General features: G+C 36.6%; 1 protein-coding gene and 1 long non-coding RNA gene across 14 annotated transcripts in view; one reads left to right on the top strand and one right to left on the bottom strand.

The window, feature by feature from the left end:
• Positions 1-21,266, bottom strand: part of LOC138692641 (oocyte zinc finger protein XlCOF6.1-like) — a 111,233-nt gene that overhangs the window by 58,062 nt on the left and 31,905 nt on the right. For 3 of the 13 annotated variants that reach the window (XM_069815715.1, XM_069815713.1, XM_069815714.1), the window contains exon 5: positions 9,181-12,031. The exons of 6 other annotated variants lie outside the window; for them this stretch is intronic. In XM_069815715.1, coding sequence (XP_069671816.1) covers positions 10,966-12,031 — 1,066 coding nt within the window. In that variant the 3' untranslated portion in view covers positions 9,181-10,965. Of the gene's footprint in view, positions 1-851; positions 1,005-9,180; positions 12,032-21,266 lie in introns of those variants that run through there. 4 more of the 13 variants (XM_069815719.1, XM_069815722.1, XM_069815721.1 and 1 more) reach the window with 3 other exon arrangements.
• LOC138692679 (uncharacterized) lies at positions 1,353-4,569 on the top strand. The gene is made up of 2 exons (XR_011330098.1): positions 1,353-2,672; positions 4,018-4,569. It is a non-coding gene; the product is annotated as an uncharacterized lncRNA (long non-coding RNA).

Raw genomic sequence — 21,266 nt, 5'->3', positions numbered from 1 at the left:
AGGGTTGCCATACATCCCGGTTTTCCAGGATTGTCCCACGTTTGTGTCCACTGTCCCGGTGTCCCGACAAATTCGTTTGGAACGGTCAGACGTCCCCATTTTTTAGTTGGTTTACAGGTTATTTGTATTTTAAGGTTAGTACAATATATTGTGTGATTTAGCCGAACTTGATGAAAACTTTAAACAGTAATATAGAAGAGACATTGACTTACCTAAAAAAAAAAAGTGCAGCTTTCAGAATCTGAAGTGTTTGATCAGTTTGGTTGCTTCAAAAACTTTGTGAGTACAAACTTGGGTGTTCATGAATGGGAAAGCGGAAAAGTTCAAGACAAGAGACAAATTTTTTGATACTGTAAACCATACAGAACAGTATTCAGAATTATTGGAAATATCTCAATATATTTTCACTGTGCCTGCTCACAGTGTAAATCTTGAACGCAAATTTTCTCTGATGGCAGCACAATGGACTGATGATAGAAATCAGTTACGCACAGACATCATAGAAAGCATATTGCAATGCCACTACAATCTGAAAATGATATGTTCTGAATTTTACATGTACCGGTAGGAACAGAAATATCCATCCATCATGCAGGCTGTGAGCAGATCTGAAAAATATGAATGGTATGATTATGAAAAAAGAAGCAAGTAATATTGTGTTAATTTCTTTGCAAAATTATTTTAATTCCAATAAAAGAGCAATGTTTGCACAATCAGCGGGTGTTTTAATTATATGTCCCGGTTTTAGTTCCTAAGTTTATGGCAACCCGGTGTTTGGGCCGAAGTCCGTTTGTGAAGAATGGATCATGTAACTTACGCTTACTTGGAATACAATATAACAATATACTTACCTTTGTGACAGAATGTAATGGATTGATATACCTGTTTCAGCTATCAGTCTGCAGCAATAGCCGCGTCCAATATTAACACAAAGTACCCAGGCAATGGCATTAACAGTGATAATATTGCAATTTCATTTAACTAGGTTTTCAAGATGAGGTGATCTATGAAGCCGTGATACCAACCGCTGTTACAGAGACTTGAGTTTCGGGAAAGGAATAATCTTTACAGTAATTGGCTACTCTGTAGATGGTGTGTCTATACAACGAGCACAGAATGCATAGAGTAGATATAAACAGCTTGGAGGTGAAGCCGCTTTTGTGCACAGTCGCCATTATGATTCTACCAAAACATTGCGCTCCCGGTTAGCACATGGGCAGTTGATTGTGATGTTGCATCGTTGTTTTAATTAATAAATTAACTAATTTCAATATGCCTACATGTTCTGCGTATGGCTGCACAAACAGGTTTCCAAAAAAAAAATCTTGGAATAACTTTTCACAGGTAAATATGCATGTGTGAAATGTACTTATTACCGGTAGGCTAGATACGGTAATGAATGATTTAGCCTAAGTTAGTCGGTTAGATTCGTATTGTTCACGTATTTGTTTGATTAAGAGAAAGGATTAGTGTATTGATATTATTGTAATTAATTTTTATAATCACGAAATCAGACATGCTTTGCAGACTTAGCATTTACGAGCGAAGCTAACCTAACAACCCATGTTGGAAGTTTGTGTCGAGTGCTATAGAAAACTGTTGTACCGAGGTTTCTCTTAAACCGAATGCACGTATTCGTTTGATGAAGAAAAAGAAATAGTGTATTAATATTATTGTAATTAATTTTTATAATCACGAAATCAGACTTATGCTTTACAGACTTAGTAGCTTCATTAACTCGGTCGTGAACTAACTTGACCCACTTGGTAATAAAACTTCACTTTTGTTCGCCGTTATAATCTAATTATATACTATAAACGAAGAGCCTATCAAATATTATATGGTTAAGAGCATTCCATTTTTTCTCTAAACAAAATCGGGACATCTATACGAAATACTGGCAAAAGGAAGAGAATGATAATTTGCGTTAAGAAGCAAGTTTCATTATTAAATCGAAGCAAATGGATCAACCTATAAAAGTAATTATTATAGGGTAGCATTTTTATTGGACTAGTAGCAAAATAAGGTCAAACTGTTATTTTCCTTTTTTATCATTATTGTTTGTTTAACCTTCCAGATTATCTATTAAATACCATACTGCAATTTGAAGAGCTGCCAATTTAAATAACCTGTATATATGTGATTTATCGATGACAGTTTCGTAATTTTTGCTAAAAATACGTGCATAGCGATTCTGTATTACGAAACAAACAAGAAAGTGTGAGTCCTACAAGAAATTAGGGACATATGGAATTCTTATTATCATAAGATCTTCTATAACGTAATAGCTATTTTGCAATGTTTTGGTAGCAACAAGATGGCGTCAGGTCCATCAAACCGGCTTCACTCCGTCCAATGGTATTAAGATGCTAGTGTCTACTCTATTGTATTCTGTGCTCGTTGTGTCTATATACCCCAGATAGGTCGGCCTTATAGGCTTTGAAGTTAACAACTTTTGTCAGGTTTACTACGCTGCCATCTAGTTATTACATAAGGAGTCAAGTCATAATTCCCATTTGAATTGCTGAGGGGGAAAAAAACTGAGGGATTGCTTCAGAGAGGCAATCAAAAGTCAGAAAGAAACAAAAAAGTGGACAGGGAGCAGTGAAGATTAAAGAATGGAAATTGCAAAAACAAATGCAGTTCCTACTCCCTTACATGTCTACAAGACGGTTTGCTGACATACAGTGGCGGCTCGTGATAAGATATTATGTGTGTTCACAATTTTGTGGTTCAAAAATCGAAGAGAATTTGAAATTGTACGTTTAATCTAATATGAAATGTCATGATTCCAATGTTTCACTATCGAAAAAAAAAAAAAGGATATAAATTCAAAATGGCATATAATAATAATAATAATAATAATAATAATAATAATAATAATAATAATAATGAAACTCAGTCTTTCTATTTCCAATTTTTCCTGGTAAGCCAGTTTACCCAGTTCTTTACTGTTCCAAATTTCATTGAACAGAGTTCATTGTTTACGTTTGTTAATAATGAATACATACCACAGTCCCGTTATTTACAAACGCGTGTGTTCAATAATATATTTTGATTCACAACACAATGATACATTATAGCCTATACCAGTACTGTAATCCCATTCGCATAGATTGATTACTATAAATATATGCCAGTAAATATTATTCTTATATATTATACACTACCATACAGATACTTAAATTCATACCACCACCACAGATAGCCAACACGTGTTTGAAAGTCAAACTATGCTATTATGCCGACACTGAAATATAGTAATTCACAAACTACACTCTCGTAGCAGCACTGTACACACATCTACGTAAAGTAAACGTTCCTACAGTCAGATGCTGACATCTACAGGCTTTTAAATTTCCTCCTCGAGATATAGCACGTGAACGATAGGCACCAATGCATCTGACATCTGTAGGATAGATACTCATCATGTTCACTTAACGCTTTGTGCTCTTGACGAGTCATAAGCGGCCAGCTAAAGACAATTTTCTCCCGCGCATGCGTGAAATTCCTGTAACCATCTCGAAAAGAGCACTGCTTGTACGTGAACGGATGTTGCCAAGTTTACATAAGAAGTTTATGCAAGATGCTGGAAGTTTAAAATACTCGATTCTGATATCGATACGGTATCAAATAATAAAACTAGTCGTGCATTAATGGAAACAAGGTGTTCACGTGCTCTTATTGACGCACTGCCACTGCTGACATATGTAATATGAGAAAGCAATCTTTAACAGTAACAATAAAGGTAATAAATGTGGAAATAAAGAATTTGTCTTAACAGTGCGTGTTTTTACTTGTTTTACACACAGGAATGGTTGTAATATTAAAAAAAGTTTCAATTTTATTAATGGTGCTATTATTGTGTGTATATAGTTATTATCGAAAGTAAAAATAAAATAAATAACAGTACATACGGTAGTCCCTATAATATTTTTTAGTAATATCTATGTTGCATATCATTGAGTCCCCATAAGGGGCCTCCAGTTATCATCTGATACACATGTTTCCTTACAGCACCTATACAAACATTCAGATAACTCAAAGTCGCAGCATGACCCTGCTGAGACTGAAGATAGCGTTACTGAAAACACTGATCAACCAACTATATCTGGATGTTCTCCTGCTGCCACTACTGTAGTTGATAATTCTCCAGTAGCCATCCAACCGCCCAGCCATCCAGCAAAAAACCAGCCTTGCATCGAGCAGTGCTGAGAAAGTAATTGAATACCTGAAGACACGCACAGAGAATACAAATCCAATCGACATTTTTTTCACATCTATGTGTGAATCCCCCAAAAAAAATTGCCAGTGAATTTACAAATGCGAGTGAAGCATGAAATATTTCATATAGTAATGGCAGCAGAAGAAGAAAATTTTGGCAGAACAAGCCTAGGACAAAATTTCACTCTAATTTCACCCCCCATAAACACAAATTCATCCACCCAACCTATGTTGTAATTGTGAGCCACAATAATGATACCGTACTCAAAGATGTGGTATAAACATTGATAATAAACTTTGTTAAAACTTTTGTTGTGAGAGTAAAATATATAATATATTTAGGAATAGACTCATTAACCCATTATATCCCAGTGTCCTATTTAGAGGACAGTAGCTTATTTATTTTTTTTAGCAATCACAATATCCTAATTATGTTAATTGTGTGTGTCATGTTACAAACTGAACTGTTTTGATGTACAAAATAATATTTTGGACTTGGTTTTATAGTTTTATATTTTATTTTATACTTTTCCTTCACCCTACGCAATTGTACTTCATATTATAACCTATCACTGCCGATATCATCCGAGATTTTGGTAATGTAATTATTGTTTTGTAAATATATATAGCAGATAGTTTGGTGTTTCAATCTGATATATAATCGTTATCATCAACAATGCTAGTTGACTTTGACAACAATGCAAATATTGGTGTCCTCTAAATAGGACGCTGGAATGAAGTGTAATGCAATATAACACTCCTCTGTACATGACGGCATTCCGTTTGTTACGAACATATGACTAACCAGTACTTAGTGATATCAGATAATTTTTCTTAAATTGAGTTATTTTACGAGGCTATGTCAACATCTAGGTTCTTTAGCGTCTGAATGAAATGAGTCCGGGGTCCAGCACCGAAAGTTACACAGCATTTGCTCGTATTCGATTGAGGGAAAACCCCGGAAAAAATCTCAACCAGGTAACTTGCCCCGACCGGGATTCGAACCTGGGCCACCTAGTTTCGCGGCCAGACGTGCTGACCGTTACTCCACAGGTGTGGAGATATCAGATATTATTATTACTATTCCGCGCAGAATGGTATCAGAGAGAGTAAGCACTGCTTCCGACGGCCAGTGTACCTTGTGTGATGCTGATTCAGATTCAAAGTCAGACTTCTCATAAAGATGATAAATACTTCACTTCAGCAGTTCGGGATTTTTTTAGGAATTTCTGTCTGTGGATGAAATGATTGTGAAGTACTATTGGCATCACAGTCTGAAACAGTTCATTTGTGGGAAGCCAATCAGATTTGGGTACAATTATGGGCTCTCCGTGGAACCAGTGCGTACTGCTTCAATTTCGACCTATATTGTGGAAAGGATGCTGTGGAAAATGAAAAAGATGATTTGTTGTTGAATCAAGAGTGATTCTGAATATGCTCGACTGTGTTAAACACTCAAATAGTTATACTTTACTCTTTGATAACTATTTCACAAATCATGATATCCCTATTCATCTTCAAAGTTAGGATACAGAGCAACAGGAACTGTAAGAGAGAGCCTTACTGGAGAATGTCCACTACGGAACAGCAAGGAATTGGAGAAGCAAGATCGAGGTACATTTTACTATCAGTATGACGGAAATAGGTCCCGCGACGTAATCTATGGCATCCTGCCTAGGACTCGCTTTACGGAATGCGCGCTGGTTCGAGTCCTCATGGGGGAAGAAATTTTCTCATGAAATTTCGACCAGTGTATGAGACCGGTGTCCACCCAGCATCGTAATGCACTTTGGGAGCTACGATAGGTAGCGAAAATCCGGTTTCACAAACCAGCTACAACGGCTGGGGCGGGACCATCGTGCTAAACACACGATACCTCTATTCTGGTTGGATGATCGTCCACCTCTGCTTCGGCATGTGGACGTGAGGCCAGCAGGCAGCTGGTCGGTCTTGGCCCTTCATGGGCTGTAGCGCCATGGAGTTTTCTGGGTGACCGAAATAGAGAAGTACTTTTCGACCGGTGAAATGACAACAAGTATGTCACTATTTCCACAAATTATCACACCATAAATCTCGGCGTACTGAAGATTACAATTCCCACATGGAGGTGTTGATCATCATGATTGGCTAGTAGGAAAACACGTAATTGGTGTCCCAAAAAAAAAGTATTACTCGCCCATATTTACAACACAGATAGACATCGCATTGGTGAATGTGTCGCTCCTATATAGACGTGCACATGGGGCAAATGCACTGGATCTTCTAAATTTCAGATGTGCAGTGACTATGTCCTATATGAAATTTGACACAAGCAGGAAGCAACTAGGGCGACATCTGCATCACCATCTAAGAGTTGTCCTGATGTCAGGATGGATGGAGTTGGACACATCATTGTCCGAAGAAAGGAAGAGAGAAGATGCGCACGAAATGGCTGTGGAGGAAGGCCGAAGTCATACTGTGTGAAATGTAACGTCACACTGTGTATGCAATGTTTTGCATCATTTCATAAACTATGACTGTATCAGCCAAATTTAGTAATGGTTTGCTATTTTACGAGATATGACTGTATCAGGCAAATTTGGTTCTTATGATTACAGTAGATCCCAGCGTCCTATTTAGAGGACAGCTATTTTCTCTGAAACTAGGCATCTCAAAATATTTTCTATGATAGGTATGTGTTCTGCTGGGTTTTCTTATGTGTTTCCAATAAATAAAACAACAAAATGTAGAAAAAAATAATTTGGGACTTAATGGATTAATAATATAAAATTCAATAACGTAATATTGGAAATATAGCGAACATAGTAATGTTATGTTCTTACCTCAAACATATTGCTAATCTTTCTTTTGGTGTTTTAGATTCTCTCCAATTTGTACATTTCTTTTAATATCATCCTCAATAATAGAAATAAGTTCATGAAACTGCTCCTGATTCAGCCGAAAGTAACTTTCAAATTCTTCATTATTTCCATGCAATTCTTGAATCAAATGATGAAATTCACCATGTATTCCTCTACGTCTTCCAATATCATGTTTCCAAAATCGTCTCCTAGTTCTGTTTCCTTCTCTTTCTTCATCTTCCATCACAGCAACCAATAAAATTGCCTCTTCTTCAAATATTGTAGTTGGATATCCAGCCATTTGGAATCATCTGTTTTACTTAGCTTAGCTTAGCTATCGTTTCGTGTCATAACACATCATAGCTTAGGATTGGTTAGCATAGCCTAGCTTAGCTTGAAATAACTTTCTGTGTGTGGTAACCTTTAGTCAATCATCGAAATGCACCAACACACAAACTAGCCACATACATGGACAAAACCATAAGGAACAAGATAAAATTCGAAAAATAAACAACAATAAAAAAAACATAGACCTAGCGAATAAAATAAAAGACAAACATATCCCACACAGTACAACATTAGCAATTTTCGACATAACTAACCTACATACAAACATACCCATAAAAGATACACTACAGATACTAGAACAAATGCTCAAAAACAACAACACACCACAAGAACACATTAAAGAAATCATCCACACCACAGACATCATCACAAAACAAAACTACTTCACACACAATAACAAATATTACACTCAAACCGAAGGCCTACCCATGCGATCACCCATTTACAGCATATTAGCAGAAATATTCTTACACCACATAGAACAGACATACATACTAAACAAAGACAACAACAAACACGCAGACAACACCATATATTGGCACAGATACGTAGATGACATACTAATACTATACAAAGGAAACAAAAGACAGATCCAAAACCGGCATCAACACATAAACAAAATACACCCAAAGCTACACTACACATTAGAAATTGAAAACAACAAATCCATAAATTTTCTAGACAACACAATAACAAAAGTAGACAACAAACACATATTCAAAGTATACAGAAAACCCACAACAACAACACAAACAAGCTGCATTCCGAACATACCAATGAACCAACAGAATTACAACGAAGAGCTAAACACAATCAAATACATAGCCCATAAAGACGGATGCAATCCTAACATAATACGTAAGACAAAACATAATCACAAAAAGCATAAGAATACAACACAAACACAAGAACACAAAAAATACATCACACTAACATACGAAAACAAAAACACACACACAATTGCAACCTCACTCAAGAAATTAAATTACAACAACAAATGACACTCTACAAAAATATCCCAACACACAAAATACACAAACAAATACAACCACACAGGCGTATACAAACTCAAATGTAACACCTGCAACAACTTCTACAAAGGACAGACAGGCAGAACATTTCAAACACGTTACAAAGAACACAACACAGCCATAACAAAATTACAAAACATCTCCACATATGCAGAACACATCACAAATGCTAACCACACGCACAGAGACATCAACACAGACATGGAAATACCACACATCCAAGCAAAAATCCAGAAACTAAACACACTAGAACAATATGAAATATGCAGACACACGAAAACACACCCCAACAAAATCCTCAACACACAACTCAATTTCAGAACACACACTCTTAGACTCTACATTATACCACACGAACACATCCTCCCAAGAAACAAAACAAGAGGCGTCAAGACCAACAACGACCAGTTCTGGGGATGACCCATAAATAGGTCGAAACATGTAAACAAGGTACATTAGAATTTAACACAAGAAAATCTTATCATACATATTCTGAAGTTATATTTTAAAATCTTAACTAGAGTTACATTTGTAGTTCTGTGAGAAACAGGACAACAATTAAAATAACATTACAGAGTACAAGTTTAATGGTTTTAGGGCCAGTTCACATTCTGAATCAGAAGAGTTCACATGTATTTGATACCAGCATGCTGAAGACATCTGTAACTGCGATACAAAGGATTCGCGAGTTTCCTACAGATAATTTTGTGGCTGAAAAGGGGAAACTTTTGTGTACCTTATGTTCAGAGTCTATTAATTTCGAAAAAAAAAAAAATCCATTGTGCAGAAATATGTGGAAAGTTTTAAGCATAGATCTCGGAAAGAGAGTGATGGATAGGGTTCAATTTCAGGTGGTCCTAGAAGCATACATGTCAGTACAATACCTCAAGTATGGCAGCATATGGAAAAATCCAAGGATAATATGAAAAATCTTGTGGAAGCATTCACTTCTGCTGGTATTCCATTGCATGTCTTTCCTAACCAACGATTTCATCAGTGTATAGCAACAGCTACATATATGCAGCCGGCTCCCAGTGAAACTACTCTAAGAAGGTATCTTGCAAAGTGTGCTGAAGACGACTTTCAGGAAACTAAGTCAAAATGTGAGGGAAATTCTGTCTAAGGAATTGTAAGGTGGTGAATGTTCTTGTTGCTCCACTGGGTGTTGTGAATGAAAAACCTCGTCTTGTGAACACCAAAATTGTTGAACACTGCAATGCCGATGTTATAGTAAATTTAATACTTGCTACACTGGATCTTATTTATGTTCACAGAAGCAATTTTATTGTTTTAATATCAGACAGTGCACCACATATGCTTTTTGCTGGCAGACGACTGGCTGGAGTTGCACCTCAGCTTTTACATTCTACATGTTGGATTCACGTATTGCATCTTTGTGCTGAAGTGATTAGAGTTGTATGTTGCATGAGTAAAGTAACAGTATTTTCATACTCGATTTGATTCTAGTTGTAAAGGTGAGTGATGAAAAAATAATTCGTAATTTTTCACTCTAGAAGTAAAATTTTGGCTTGTGTTTAATGAAGGTTGTATTGGATATACAAATTAAATAGAAATATGAATGTTTTGTTACCTAATACTATGGCATTTGACGTTATGTTTTGCAAAGTTTAATCTTGTTTTTATTTTGAAGTGATGGTGCCATTTTTAAACGAACTATGCATAAAGGGAACAGTGAGACATGCCATTGAAGGGCACAATGAGACGTCTCACTGTTCCCATTTACCAATGATTTGCAAAAATAAACTGTATTTATATTAGATTTACCGGTAACTAACATTAAAAATGAACATACTAGTAACCAATTTAGGAGCTATAGCTTAAAATAATGGATACATTACATTTTAATGGTTTCTTAAATAAAAAATTATTCACAAAATTTAAATAATATTAAAAAATAATAAAGAATTAAATTAAATTCTTATAATTATAAGCTTTGTTGACACCAAAAAGTCATTTTATTTTTCAGCAAAAGTTTGGAAACTCATGGAAAATTCATTTTTCCTAATGTTCAAGATGTTTCAATGGTTTCGAAGTCAGACATCAAAATGATTCTAAATAAATCTACACGACGTGGCAAGATAAAGACACAGCAAGCTTTCTTGTCTTTTGAAATAAATGTAAATCATTTCAATGTCCGTTAATAGACACTGGTGTCTCATTGTACCCTCCGGAATGGGAACAGTGAGACATTTGCATTTTTTTTACAAACACGCATTGTATATTATGTCCTTTATCTATTAACATTTCTGTTTATGTATTATTGTACTCCATGTATTAATGTATATTTCCATTGCACTTGATTTTAAAAATACTTGAAATTTCACTTGCATACATATGTCTTAATATTTTGTGTCTCACTGTACCCACTGCTCCCCTACATGTCGCGTTAAATGTCCTAATTGTGAGAAACACTTCACACACCTCGCATTTGGTCTTTCGTCAATGTGTACGAGTGCATGTCTGTTAACATCTCCCAATGCTGAGAAACATTTTCCATACAACTAACATTTGAACGCCTTTTCACCAGTGGGAATATGTGCAGGATTGCATAGTTTTCCTGATTCAGATAAACACTTACCACGCACCTCGCATTTGATTGGTCTTTCGTCTGTGTGAATGCGTAGATGTCGCGTTAAATGTCCTACTTGTGAGAAACACTTTCCACATTCCTGGCATTTGAATGGCCTTTCGCCTGTGTGAATGCGTTCGTGTCGCGTTAAATGTCTGAATTGTGAGAAACACTTTTCACACACCTTACATTTGAATCGCGTTTCACCAGTATGAATGTGTGCATGATTGTTTAGTTTTCCTAATTCAGAAAAACACTTTCCACACACCTCGCATTTGAATGGTCTTTCGCCTGTGTGAATGCGTACATGTCGCGTTAAATGTCCTATTCGTAAGAAACACTTTCCACACTCCTCGCATTTGAATGGCCTATCGTCTGTGTGAATGCGAGCATGTCGCGTTACATGTCCTAATTGTGAGAAACACTTTCCACACACCTTACATATGAATGGCTTTTCACCTGTGTGAATGTGTGCATGATTGTTTAGTTTTCCTGCTTCAGAAAAACACTTGCCACACACCTCGCATTTGAATGGTCTTTCGCCCGTGTGAATGCGTACATGTCGCGTTAAATGTCCTATTTGTAAGAAACACTTTCCACACTCCTCGCATTTGAATGGCCTTTCGCCTGTGTGAATGCGTGCATGTCTGGTTAAATCTCCCGATCCTGAGAAACGCTTTCCACACACCTTACATTTGAAAGGCCTATCTAGTGTGTGAATGCGTACATGTCGCGTTAAATGCCCTAATTGTGAAAAACTCTTTCTACATACATTGCACTTCAATGACTTTTTCATTGTGTGTATTTGAAAATGAAATTTCAGAGATTGCGTTGTAACGAAAACTTCTTCGCATATATTACACTTGATAGAATTACGGCTTACGTCGCTAATTTTTGAACAGTCTGGTCTGTTGCTACCACACTGTATGAAATTGTCGTCTTCAAGATCCATGCTGGCGTGTTCTCGTGACACATTCTTCTCAACATTATCCACAATGCTGAAGTGAACATACAAATTTATCAGTCACCAGAAGAAATGGGAAAATAAAATACGTAATAGTTCTTGTGGAACAATTCCTTGTTTGGAACTGTTATAAAATGTAACAGCACCTTGGAATACTACGTTAAAAATGATAGTGTTGTTCTTTGCTAGTACACACTACTCGTTTCACTTTGGAACTATATTACAACACCTGTTTCACTGAACGGAACATCTTTAGCACTATTGAAAGCATAAGTGGGGATTCTTTCGTCACAATGAAAACCATGTTAGAAACAGGACTAGTATAAAGTACGAAAAATATGAAAAACTTCATTGCAAACAATCACAAATTATTTGAAACTGAATTTACTAACACAGAATTGTATCAAACAGTTATTAACACGATGCCTGCATTCTAGTATTTCATCTCTTTTGTGAATTTTATCAACAGTAATCTCATTAGAGATTTTCATTTATCTAGAGAAAATGAAAACTCGAGTGGGATTTAACAGACTATTACAAGATTGGAAGAAAGTGTATAAAGGTTATAAGAAATCAAGTAGTCTAATACAACAAAATATTAATTAACTTACTGAAGTTCTATTTCACAAATGTTAGCCTCACCAAAACGTTTGATTTTCAGTTGAGTGTCTATGCGGTAAACAAATAATAATCACAAGGCATGTCTTATAGTACCGTAAAAATTTTGCAGTTTGAAATGTTGGCAAACAAAGAAACAAATTGTAGGGAGGTGATAAAAACAAAAGAAAGTACAGAGGGTCATACTGAAAGTCATAAGCAACCATTTGAGACAATTCCAAATACACCAATGTAACAGAAATGACTGCATGATCGTAATCTACAGATTTTACACTACCTGCTGACATATTGTGACGTCATTAGCTTCTAACACGCGATTACAGGAAATTTTTGCAAAATGGTCGACGACGATGATTCGTTTCGACAGCGTGCTGTCATTGAATTGCTTATTAAAGAGAAAAAATCTTCTGCTGAAATTCACCTCAGGCTTGAGCATGCATGCGGAGATGTGTATATGGGCGCCAGCAGTGTTAGGAGATGGGTAAAACATTTCAAAGACGGGAACAAGAGCATCCAAGAAAAGCCTCATATTGGTCACCCTCGAACTGCCTTCGCGGAACTCAACAAGGAAAGAGTTGATGAGTTCTGGGATGCATTCTGGTTGAATTTCCTGAATCTGAAGAGACCATAAACGCTATCCGTTATATCCAGACACTTTTGAAGCTCCGTCGTGCAATGCGCGAAAAACAATCTAAAAAAAGATAATCCTGAAGCATGATAACACGCGGCCTCACATTGCTCGTGTCACCATGATGAAAAGCAGGACAGTTGGCTGAGAAACTCTTCCGCACCCTCCCTACAGTCCCGACGTGGCACCCTCCGACTACCATCTTTTCGTTTCACAGCTGCGAGGCCCAGAGCAGTGTATATTGGAGAGTACCGCATTCTTTTGATCCGACAAGTGCCGATGCGGCGGCAATATTTACACCTGCGGAGACTCCGTACAATTCAAGACTTGCGTAGGAACACAGCTTTCTAGTGTGATATTCCATTGTTATCTTGAAGAATGCCGTGTTGTTATGCAGTTAATCAATGTGCAGTCAATTGTCGTTGTACAAAATTAGCATGAAGTCACAAACAAGAAGAGAAACATACTTCAATTACTAATTTTCTGAACGACATATTTTCACTGCCGGCTAAAGCAAGGAGATGCACTATCACCTTTACTTCTTAACTTTGCTCTAGAATATGCCATTAGGAAAGTTAAGGATAACAGACAGGGTTTGGAATTGAACAGGTTATAGCTTCTTGTATATGCGGATAGCATGAATATGTTAGGAGAAAATCAACAAACTATTAGGGAAAACACGGGAATTTTACTTGAAACATGTAAAGCGATAGATTTGAAAGTAAATCCTGAAAAGACAAAGTTATGATTATGTCTCGTGACCAGAATATTATACGAAATGGAAATATAAAAATTACAAATTTACCCTTCGAGGAGGTAGAAAAATTCATATATCTTGGAGCAACAGTAACAAATATAAATGACACTCGGGAGGAAATTAAACGCAGAATAAATATGGGAAATGCTTATTATTATTCGGTTGAGAAGCTTTTGTCATCTAGTCTCCTATCAAAAAATCTGAAAATTAGAATTTATAAAACAGTTATATTAGGCCTACCGGTTGTTTTGTATGGTTGTGAAACTTGGATTCTCACTTTGAGAGAGGAACAGGGATTAAGAGTGTTTGAGAATAAGGTGCTTAGGAAAAGATTTGGGGCTAAGAGGAATGAAGTTACAGGAGAATGGAGAAAGTTACTCAATGCAGAACTGCAGGCATTGTATTCTTCACCTGACAGAATTAGGAACATTAAATCCAGACGTTTGAGATGGGCAGGGCATGTAGCACGTATGGGCGAATCCAGAAATGCATATAGAGTGTTAGTTGGGAAGCCGGAGGAAAAGAGACCTTTGGGACTGCCGAGACGTAGATGGGAGGATAATATTAAAATGGATTTGAGAGAGGTGGGATATGACGATAGAGACTGGATTAATCTTGCACAGATGGCGAGCTTCTGTGAGGGCAGTAATGAACCTCCGGGTTCCTTAAAAGCCATAAATAAGTAATGACAATGTTTATAATTGAAAATATCAAGGTGGGCAAAAGCGGACGTTGGAAATCATTTCAAACTGGTATAATACTGGTAACGAAAAAAATTCTTGATTTTCAAAAATGTTGTCTTTGCAAAGCGAACTTCAAATATCTTATGATAGACACATGCACCTAGGATGCGTTAGAAAATTTATTTTATACTGTCTGTTCCATATAAATCTTATCCCGAATGTGAAAGAATTCAAAAGTGTATTACGATTTCTCAGTTTTTCTCCAAAACGAAGGATGGAAATTACAGAGTTTGGGATTCTGAACAATTAGTTGAGTTTGTAGGTACAGATGTGAGTAAGCCCGAAACAGAAAGGTCTAGTGAAGAGAATGTGAGTAAAAGAAATTGATATAGTCTAAACTATAATTTAACTGAAAATAAAAATATTGACTTGAGCGAACAACAAGCTCTTCACTATTTGTTGGGGTCAGTTTCGTTCAAAATAAAACAACGTAAGTCATATATTATTTGTCAAAACTGTTTTTCATCTCTAATAACGGATAACAGGGATTAATCTATAAATTTTATTAGCACATTAGTGACTCTCAAGTCGTACAAGGAAATGTCACTTGTGTACCCTTGTAAATTCGTAAATGCAGTGTAAGTGTAAATTCAGAAAAATGTGGAACGTTAGTAGAAAATGAGTTGCCACTAAAGGATTTGAAGTCTTTATTCAATAACACTTCAACTCATACGTTCCCAACTTGTCATAATTTTCTTGAAAAATTCTTATCACTGTATTTTAGGCCTAGAATATATTTATTGTTAAGTGTCTGTTATAGCAAATGCATTATAACAATCTGCTGAAGTGTTTCTATGAGAACTGCAGTAGAAAATTGCTGATGTTCTCCCTAATGAAATGGACATAACATATATAATAAAGTGTTATCTCTAATGAGACATTCCACTATGACAATAATGTTTATTAATCCATGTCTCGTGTATTCAATAAACCACTACAACATGTATGATATCACCTTTAATGACCTTCTTTCTAGCATTACTGCTTACGCTTATGTGCCGAGCAAGGAGTAAATATGGCAGCCACCGCCGAGAATGCTGTACTCTCTAATATACACTGTGGCCAACACTACGTCAATGTCTTCAGTAAGCTGAACGGACTTCTACCACAAGGAAAGTTTCAGACTTACAGAACGGTGGAAAAAATGTGTTCAAAGAAATGAAGACTATGTGGAAAGATGATGTAGATTAAGATGATGTAGGTTACCTGATTTGTCTTAAAAAAAAAAAAAAAAAATTAAGATTCATAACAAAGGGTTGGTCATGGCTTTCAGTATGACCCTGGTATACAAAGATTAGAAGAAATAAAGTACTATAATACAGTAAAATAGAGATTAATTGAGTTACTAAAATTCTATTTCACTAATGTTAGCTACACCAAAATGTTTGAACGGTGTCGCCATTTTCAGTCGACTAGCCATGCGGGAAACAAATAACGATCGCAAACCACGTTTTATAGTACCGTAAAAAAATTGCAGTTTGAAATTTTGGGAAATAAAGAAACAAATGCTAGGATAGTGATAAAAACAAATACATGCTAAGGAAATGATAAAATTAAACAAATGCTAGAGAAGTGATAAAATTGTGCGATAAGCAGCCATGATTAGTTGAAAGACGTCCTTTCGTACCGTTTTATTGGTCAAAAGTAGTATGACGTAAAAGTGTAATAGTCAAGGGAAATGGAAATATATTGGTTAAGGTTTATGTACAAATATTTTCCATTTTTTAGTTTCATTATCAATTCTAGAAATGAAACTAAATTCTGTTAATACTTGACAGCATTGTAATATCACTGAGACGGCAGAGTATGCAGATTTTTTATTTGCAAAAATATAAAGGTTGTGAATGTGAATGACAATGAGGTTATTATTCTTCATGTCAACTTTATGAACTTTAGCATGGCAGAAATGATTATAGCTTTTTATTTAACTATTTTTTTTAGAAATTATACACCACTGTGAAATTGAGCTGGATGGAAGAGGAAGAACAGTTTAGGTTTTATTCATTATTGGAATCCGTTCTGATTTCATCACCCATTCACAAATAAATAAAAATTAATTTAAATTTCCTGTTTCGAACAAATCTGATCTACGAATTCTGTCATTACATATCAGTCTTACGTATATATTAAAAAATACCACTGTGCACTTTTGTAGTTATAATGGTACTGATATTACGGAACTATTATTAGGAATATAATATTTTCAAGGAACTGGAACAGCTGGCACTGTAACGATAAATAACTTCTCCCAACTCTAGCCTCAAAATGTATTAATCATTATATTATATGCATACAGATACACATAATACAGCCGCATAAACACTTATGTGGTGTCTTTATTTCTAGACCTGATTTTAGTGTTATTTGGGGCACTGTTTAAGGAAATGACATTGGATAGATCATGCCGAACTATTTCTTAGATACTGTTAAATCTATATAATTATATACATTATAATATTTTTCATTCTGATTTGGTACAATATCTGTAATAACAGCAAGTTGGTTATCACGGTTTTTTAACTATTAATTAATTAATTAATTTAATCCGACAGAATTAAGGCCATAAGGTCTTCCCTTCCATCCTACCAGATGGCACAAATAAATACAAAAATAGAAATACTGATGAAAATAACACAAATAAAATTAGAGCCCTATAGAGAGTCAACAGGGTGAAAACAACACTATAGAGCTCTCATCGAGCTAACACAAAAAAGAAAAAAAAAAGTAAACAAAGATAGCAATGATGATAGTGATAACTGATAACTGATAATGATGATGATAATAATAATAATAATAATAACAATAATAATAATAAATATAACAATAATAAATACATTATATATTAATTGTCAATTTTACAACAGCAGAGTTACAATATTTATTATATGTTATGGGTTAATCCGAAGTTTCGCAAACTGACAGGTGTTTATCAAGCAATTCCATGAACTAGAATGCGATTCATTAATTTAAATTTGAATTTTCATATTGTCCGACAGTCTCTGACATGGTCAGGGAAAGAATTCCAGAGCCGTGGAATCAATATGCGTAGAAAGATGTTCTGTGGAGAGGAATAGAGAGAAGGTACATGTTCCGGGTTCGAGGTAGTGAAAAGAAAAAAGAAAAAAAACGAGATGCTAGGTAAAAGCGTGTGGAGGTGTGGATGATTTTAAATGGTAATAAGAGGGAATTGAAGAGTTTTCTTTCTTTAAGTGGATTCCAAGACAACAATTCCAGTGACAATGTTACATGATCGAATATTGTAATGTTACAAACGAAACGTACGCAGATATTGTGAACACACTCTAATTTGTGCGCAAGATCAGTATTTAGATTCTTGAATAGAGAATCGCAATGGGGGCAACACTAAAGTTTGAATGAGATTCTTTTTCAGGCTGAGAGGTAGAACGTTGGTGAAGTGTTTGACGGAATGAATTATAGAAAAAGTTTTCTTACTTAATATGTAGGTCACTTGACGTTGAAAATTTAAATTTGAATTTAAATATTCTCCTGAATTTTTTACTGTTTTACTATATGTAATTGTGGTATTATTTATTTTTGTATTTGATACAGTGGCTAGATCTATTTTGTTTAATGCTCGTTGATGGTTCATTGTTATGGCTTGTGATTTGTCTTGTAGACCAAATAAATTTGGAAATCATCTTTATAGACACTTGAGCATCGGAATTTGTTTTTCTGTTTCCTAATTTGGGTTTTTGCTTGTCTACGAGTAATTAAGCTTTGTGAGATTGTTTACATGGTTTCAACTATAATTTTAATCCCAAATATTGAATTCTCAAATTTAACACCTTAATTCTATCATAGTTACAATCGTATAGGAGGTCTGTATAATATATTCTCACTCACATCACTTCATTTTTGGAGACCGAGCTTCGCAAACGAATGGCCACTTTGCAATGGCCGTGCTTGAATTATCCCCATATACAGGGTGTTTCAAAAATACGGGACATAATTTCAGGTGTGTATTTCCCACATGTAGACAATCAAAATAGTTCATTACAACATGTGTCCGGAAATGCTTCATTTCCGAGTTATGGCCTTCACAACATTGAAATTCACTGGAAAGTTTTTCTTTCCGCAGGTTGTTGTCATTACAGAAGATGTTCAAAATGTCCACCTCCTGCTTGAATACAGACCTCACGTCGATGTCTCATTGACCTGCGAACACGATCCCAAACTCCAGGAGTATTGCGTATATCCTCAGAACATGCCACAATTCGATTCCTAAGGGATTCCAAATCAGGCACCGGAGATGAATAAACCAATGATTTTAAATGGCCACACAAGTAGAAATCGAGAGGGTTCAGATCAGGTGAGCGTGGAGGCCAAGCAATTGGGCCACCTCTACCTATTCATCGATCAGGAAACCTTCGATCCAAGTACCGGCGAGCCGTACGACTGAAGTGTGCAGGAGTGCCATCATGCAAGAAGTGAATGTGTTGACGATTGATCAGTGGAGTGTCTTCTAAAACATGAGGTATGGTGTTTTCCAGGAAGTTTGTGTACGCCTGCCCCGTAAGTCTGTTTACAAGTACATGGGGTCCAACTAATCGATCACCAATGATACCGGCCCAAATGTTGAGGGAGAACTGCACCTGGTGATGAGATGGAACAGTTGCACGTGGGTTTCCATACGCCCATACATGCTGATTGTGGAAATTTGTTATGCCATCTCGTGTGAACTGTGCTTCATCTGTAAATAATACTAAGGCAGGAAAGTTCGGATTTACACCACACTGCTGCAAGAACCACTGACAGAACCTAACTCGTGCAGGGTAATCTGCTGGTGACAGGGCCTGTACACGTTGCAAATGATAAGGATACAATTAATACTCTTTCAACAGTCTCCAGACAGTCGTATGAGGAACATTGACTTGCAACGCTACCTTTCGTGTGCTGATAGAAGGAGTCATGTTCACAGCCTCCAGAATCTCCTTCTGTACTTCTGGAGTTGTGGATCTTGGTCGTCCCCTTCCCAAACCAGGAGAGTTAAATTTTCCATACTCGCACAGACGGTAATGGAGACGTACAAATGTCTTCCGATCTGGACATTGTCGCTGTGGATACCTCTCCTGGTACAAACGACAAGCCAGCGCAGCATTGCCGTCTGCCTTACCGTACATGAAGTGTATCTCTGCCAGCTCTTGATTTGAATACATGTCGCACAGTCTAACGCCTACACAACACTGAATGTAACCTTCGCCTCGGAATGAACTGTCAGAGTGCCCTCTTAATGTCTCCTTTGACGGCAACGACCTGCGGAAAGAAAAACGTTCCGGTGAATTTCAATGTTGTGAAGGCCATAACTCGGAAATAAAGCATTTGCGGACACATGTTGTAATGAACTATTTTGATTGTCTACATGTGGGAAATACCTGAAATCATGCCCCGTATTTTTTAAACACCCTGTATTTTTGGCGGTACACAAAGCATGTAGAAAACATACACTGTCGGCCAAAAGTTTCTGGACACTGTGGTTTTCATTAATTATGAATTATATTTATAATATATTATTAAATCTAATCTATATTGTAATAGAAAGAAAAGAAATTGGAAATAAATGCAAAATGCTCCTTGTGGCACACGACAAATCCCGTCCTAATCCAAAACCTTTGCCATTCCAAGGAACCATCCCTTCTCGACCTACTTCGCTCCAGGTACTGTTAGTCATTCTTACCATTTAATGGGGGTTTCGAATCCACTCCATAGCACGGGTTAGAAGCTAATCCTTCAAGAGCAAACTACATCCACTCTCAGGCTGTCTAAATAGCCACGAGTGGACAACCGAGGCCTAGCCAGCATCTATGGTATTTGTCCTTACTCAGAACCGGAGAAGTGAATTGAAACGGGAGGAGATATTTAAAAGGTACGCGAAAACTCGTCCTTGAAAAGGGGGTTCGGGGCCGAGAGAAACTGAATATGTGAGCTCCAAGCCTGTTGCCCACTTGTCTCCAGTTTACGCTGTTCCACTGAAGGAGTTCTAGAAAATTTTGAAGGGGAAAAGACGAAAATGGACGTAACTTCTTAATTTGTTTTGGTTCCCGCGGGGAACAGGAGGCGGGACCTCCATACCCGTGTGCGAGAGGGTGGTGGGGGAGATCAAATGTCTTTAAAGCGTCAAGGTATGGTTCCCGGTACTCAGATCTATCATAGACTGCATTCATACAGTAAAAATAGGCTATTCATAGCAACCTCGAGCATTAAAATTTACATAACTGTGCAAATTAGTCAATGCATGTAGATTATTTTTGTCCATAGAATAATCTAATTTTTATTTTTCTTGTTGTAAAGTTCACATAACTGCCTGTGTGTTCCTTCAGAAGACGAGAGCTGCTGCGATTCTCCCCTCGTATTACGGGCCGGATGTCCACTCACACCCCGCCCTTAGTAACTCTCTCCCAGTGCCGACAGGTCTCCTCACCACGTGGCCCGGCCCGGAGAGAGATGGTCTCGCTGGAAGACACAATCCTTCAGAATACGGGACTCGCTATTTTTTTTCTCCCCT

This window comes from Periplaneta americana, chromosome 17, assembly GCF_040183065.1.
Source record: "Periplaneta americana isolate PAMFEO1 chromosome 17, P.americana_PAMFEO1_priV1, whole genome shotgun sequence".
Lineage (NCBI taxonomy): Eukaryota > Metazoa > Arthropoda > Insecta > Blattodea > Blattidae > Periplaneta > Periplaneta americana.
This window is presented reverse-complemented; position numbering and strand designations above follow the sequence as displayed.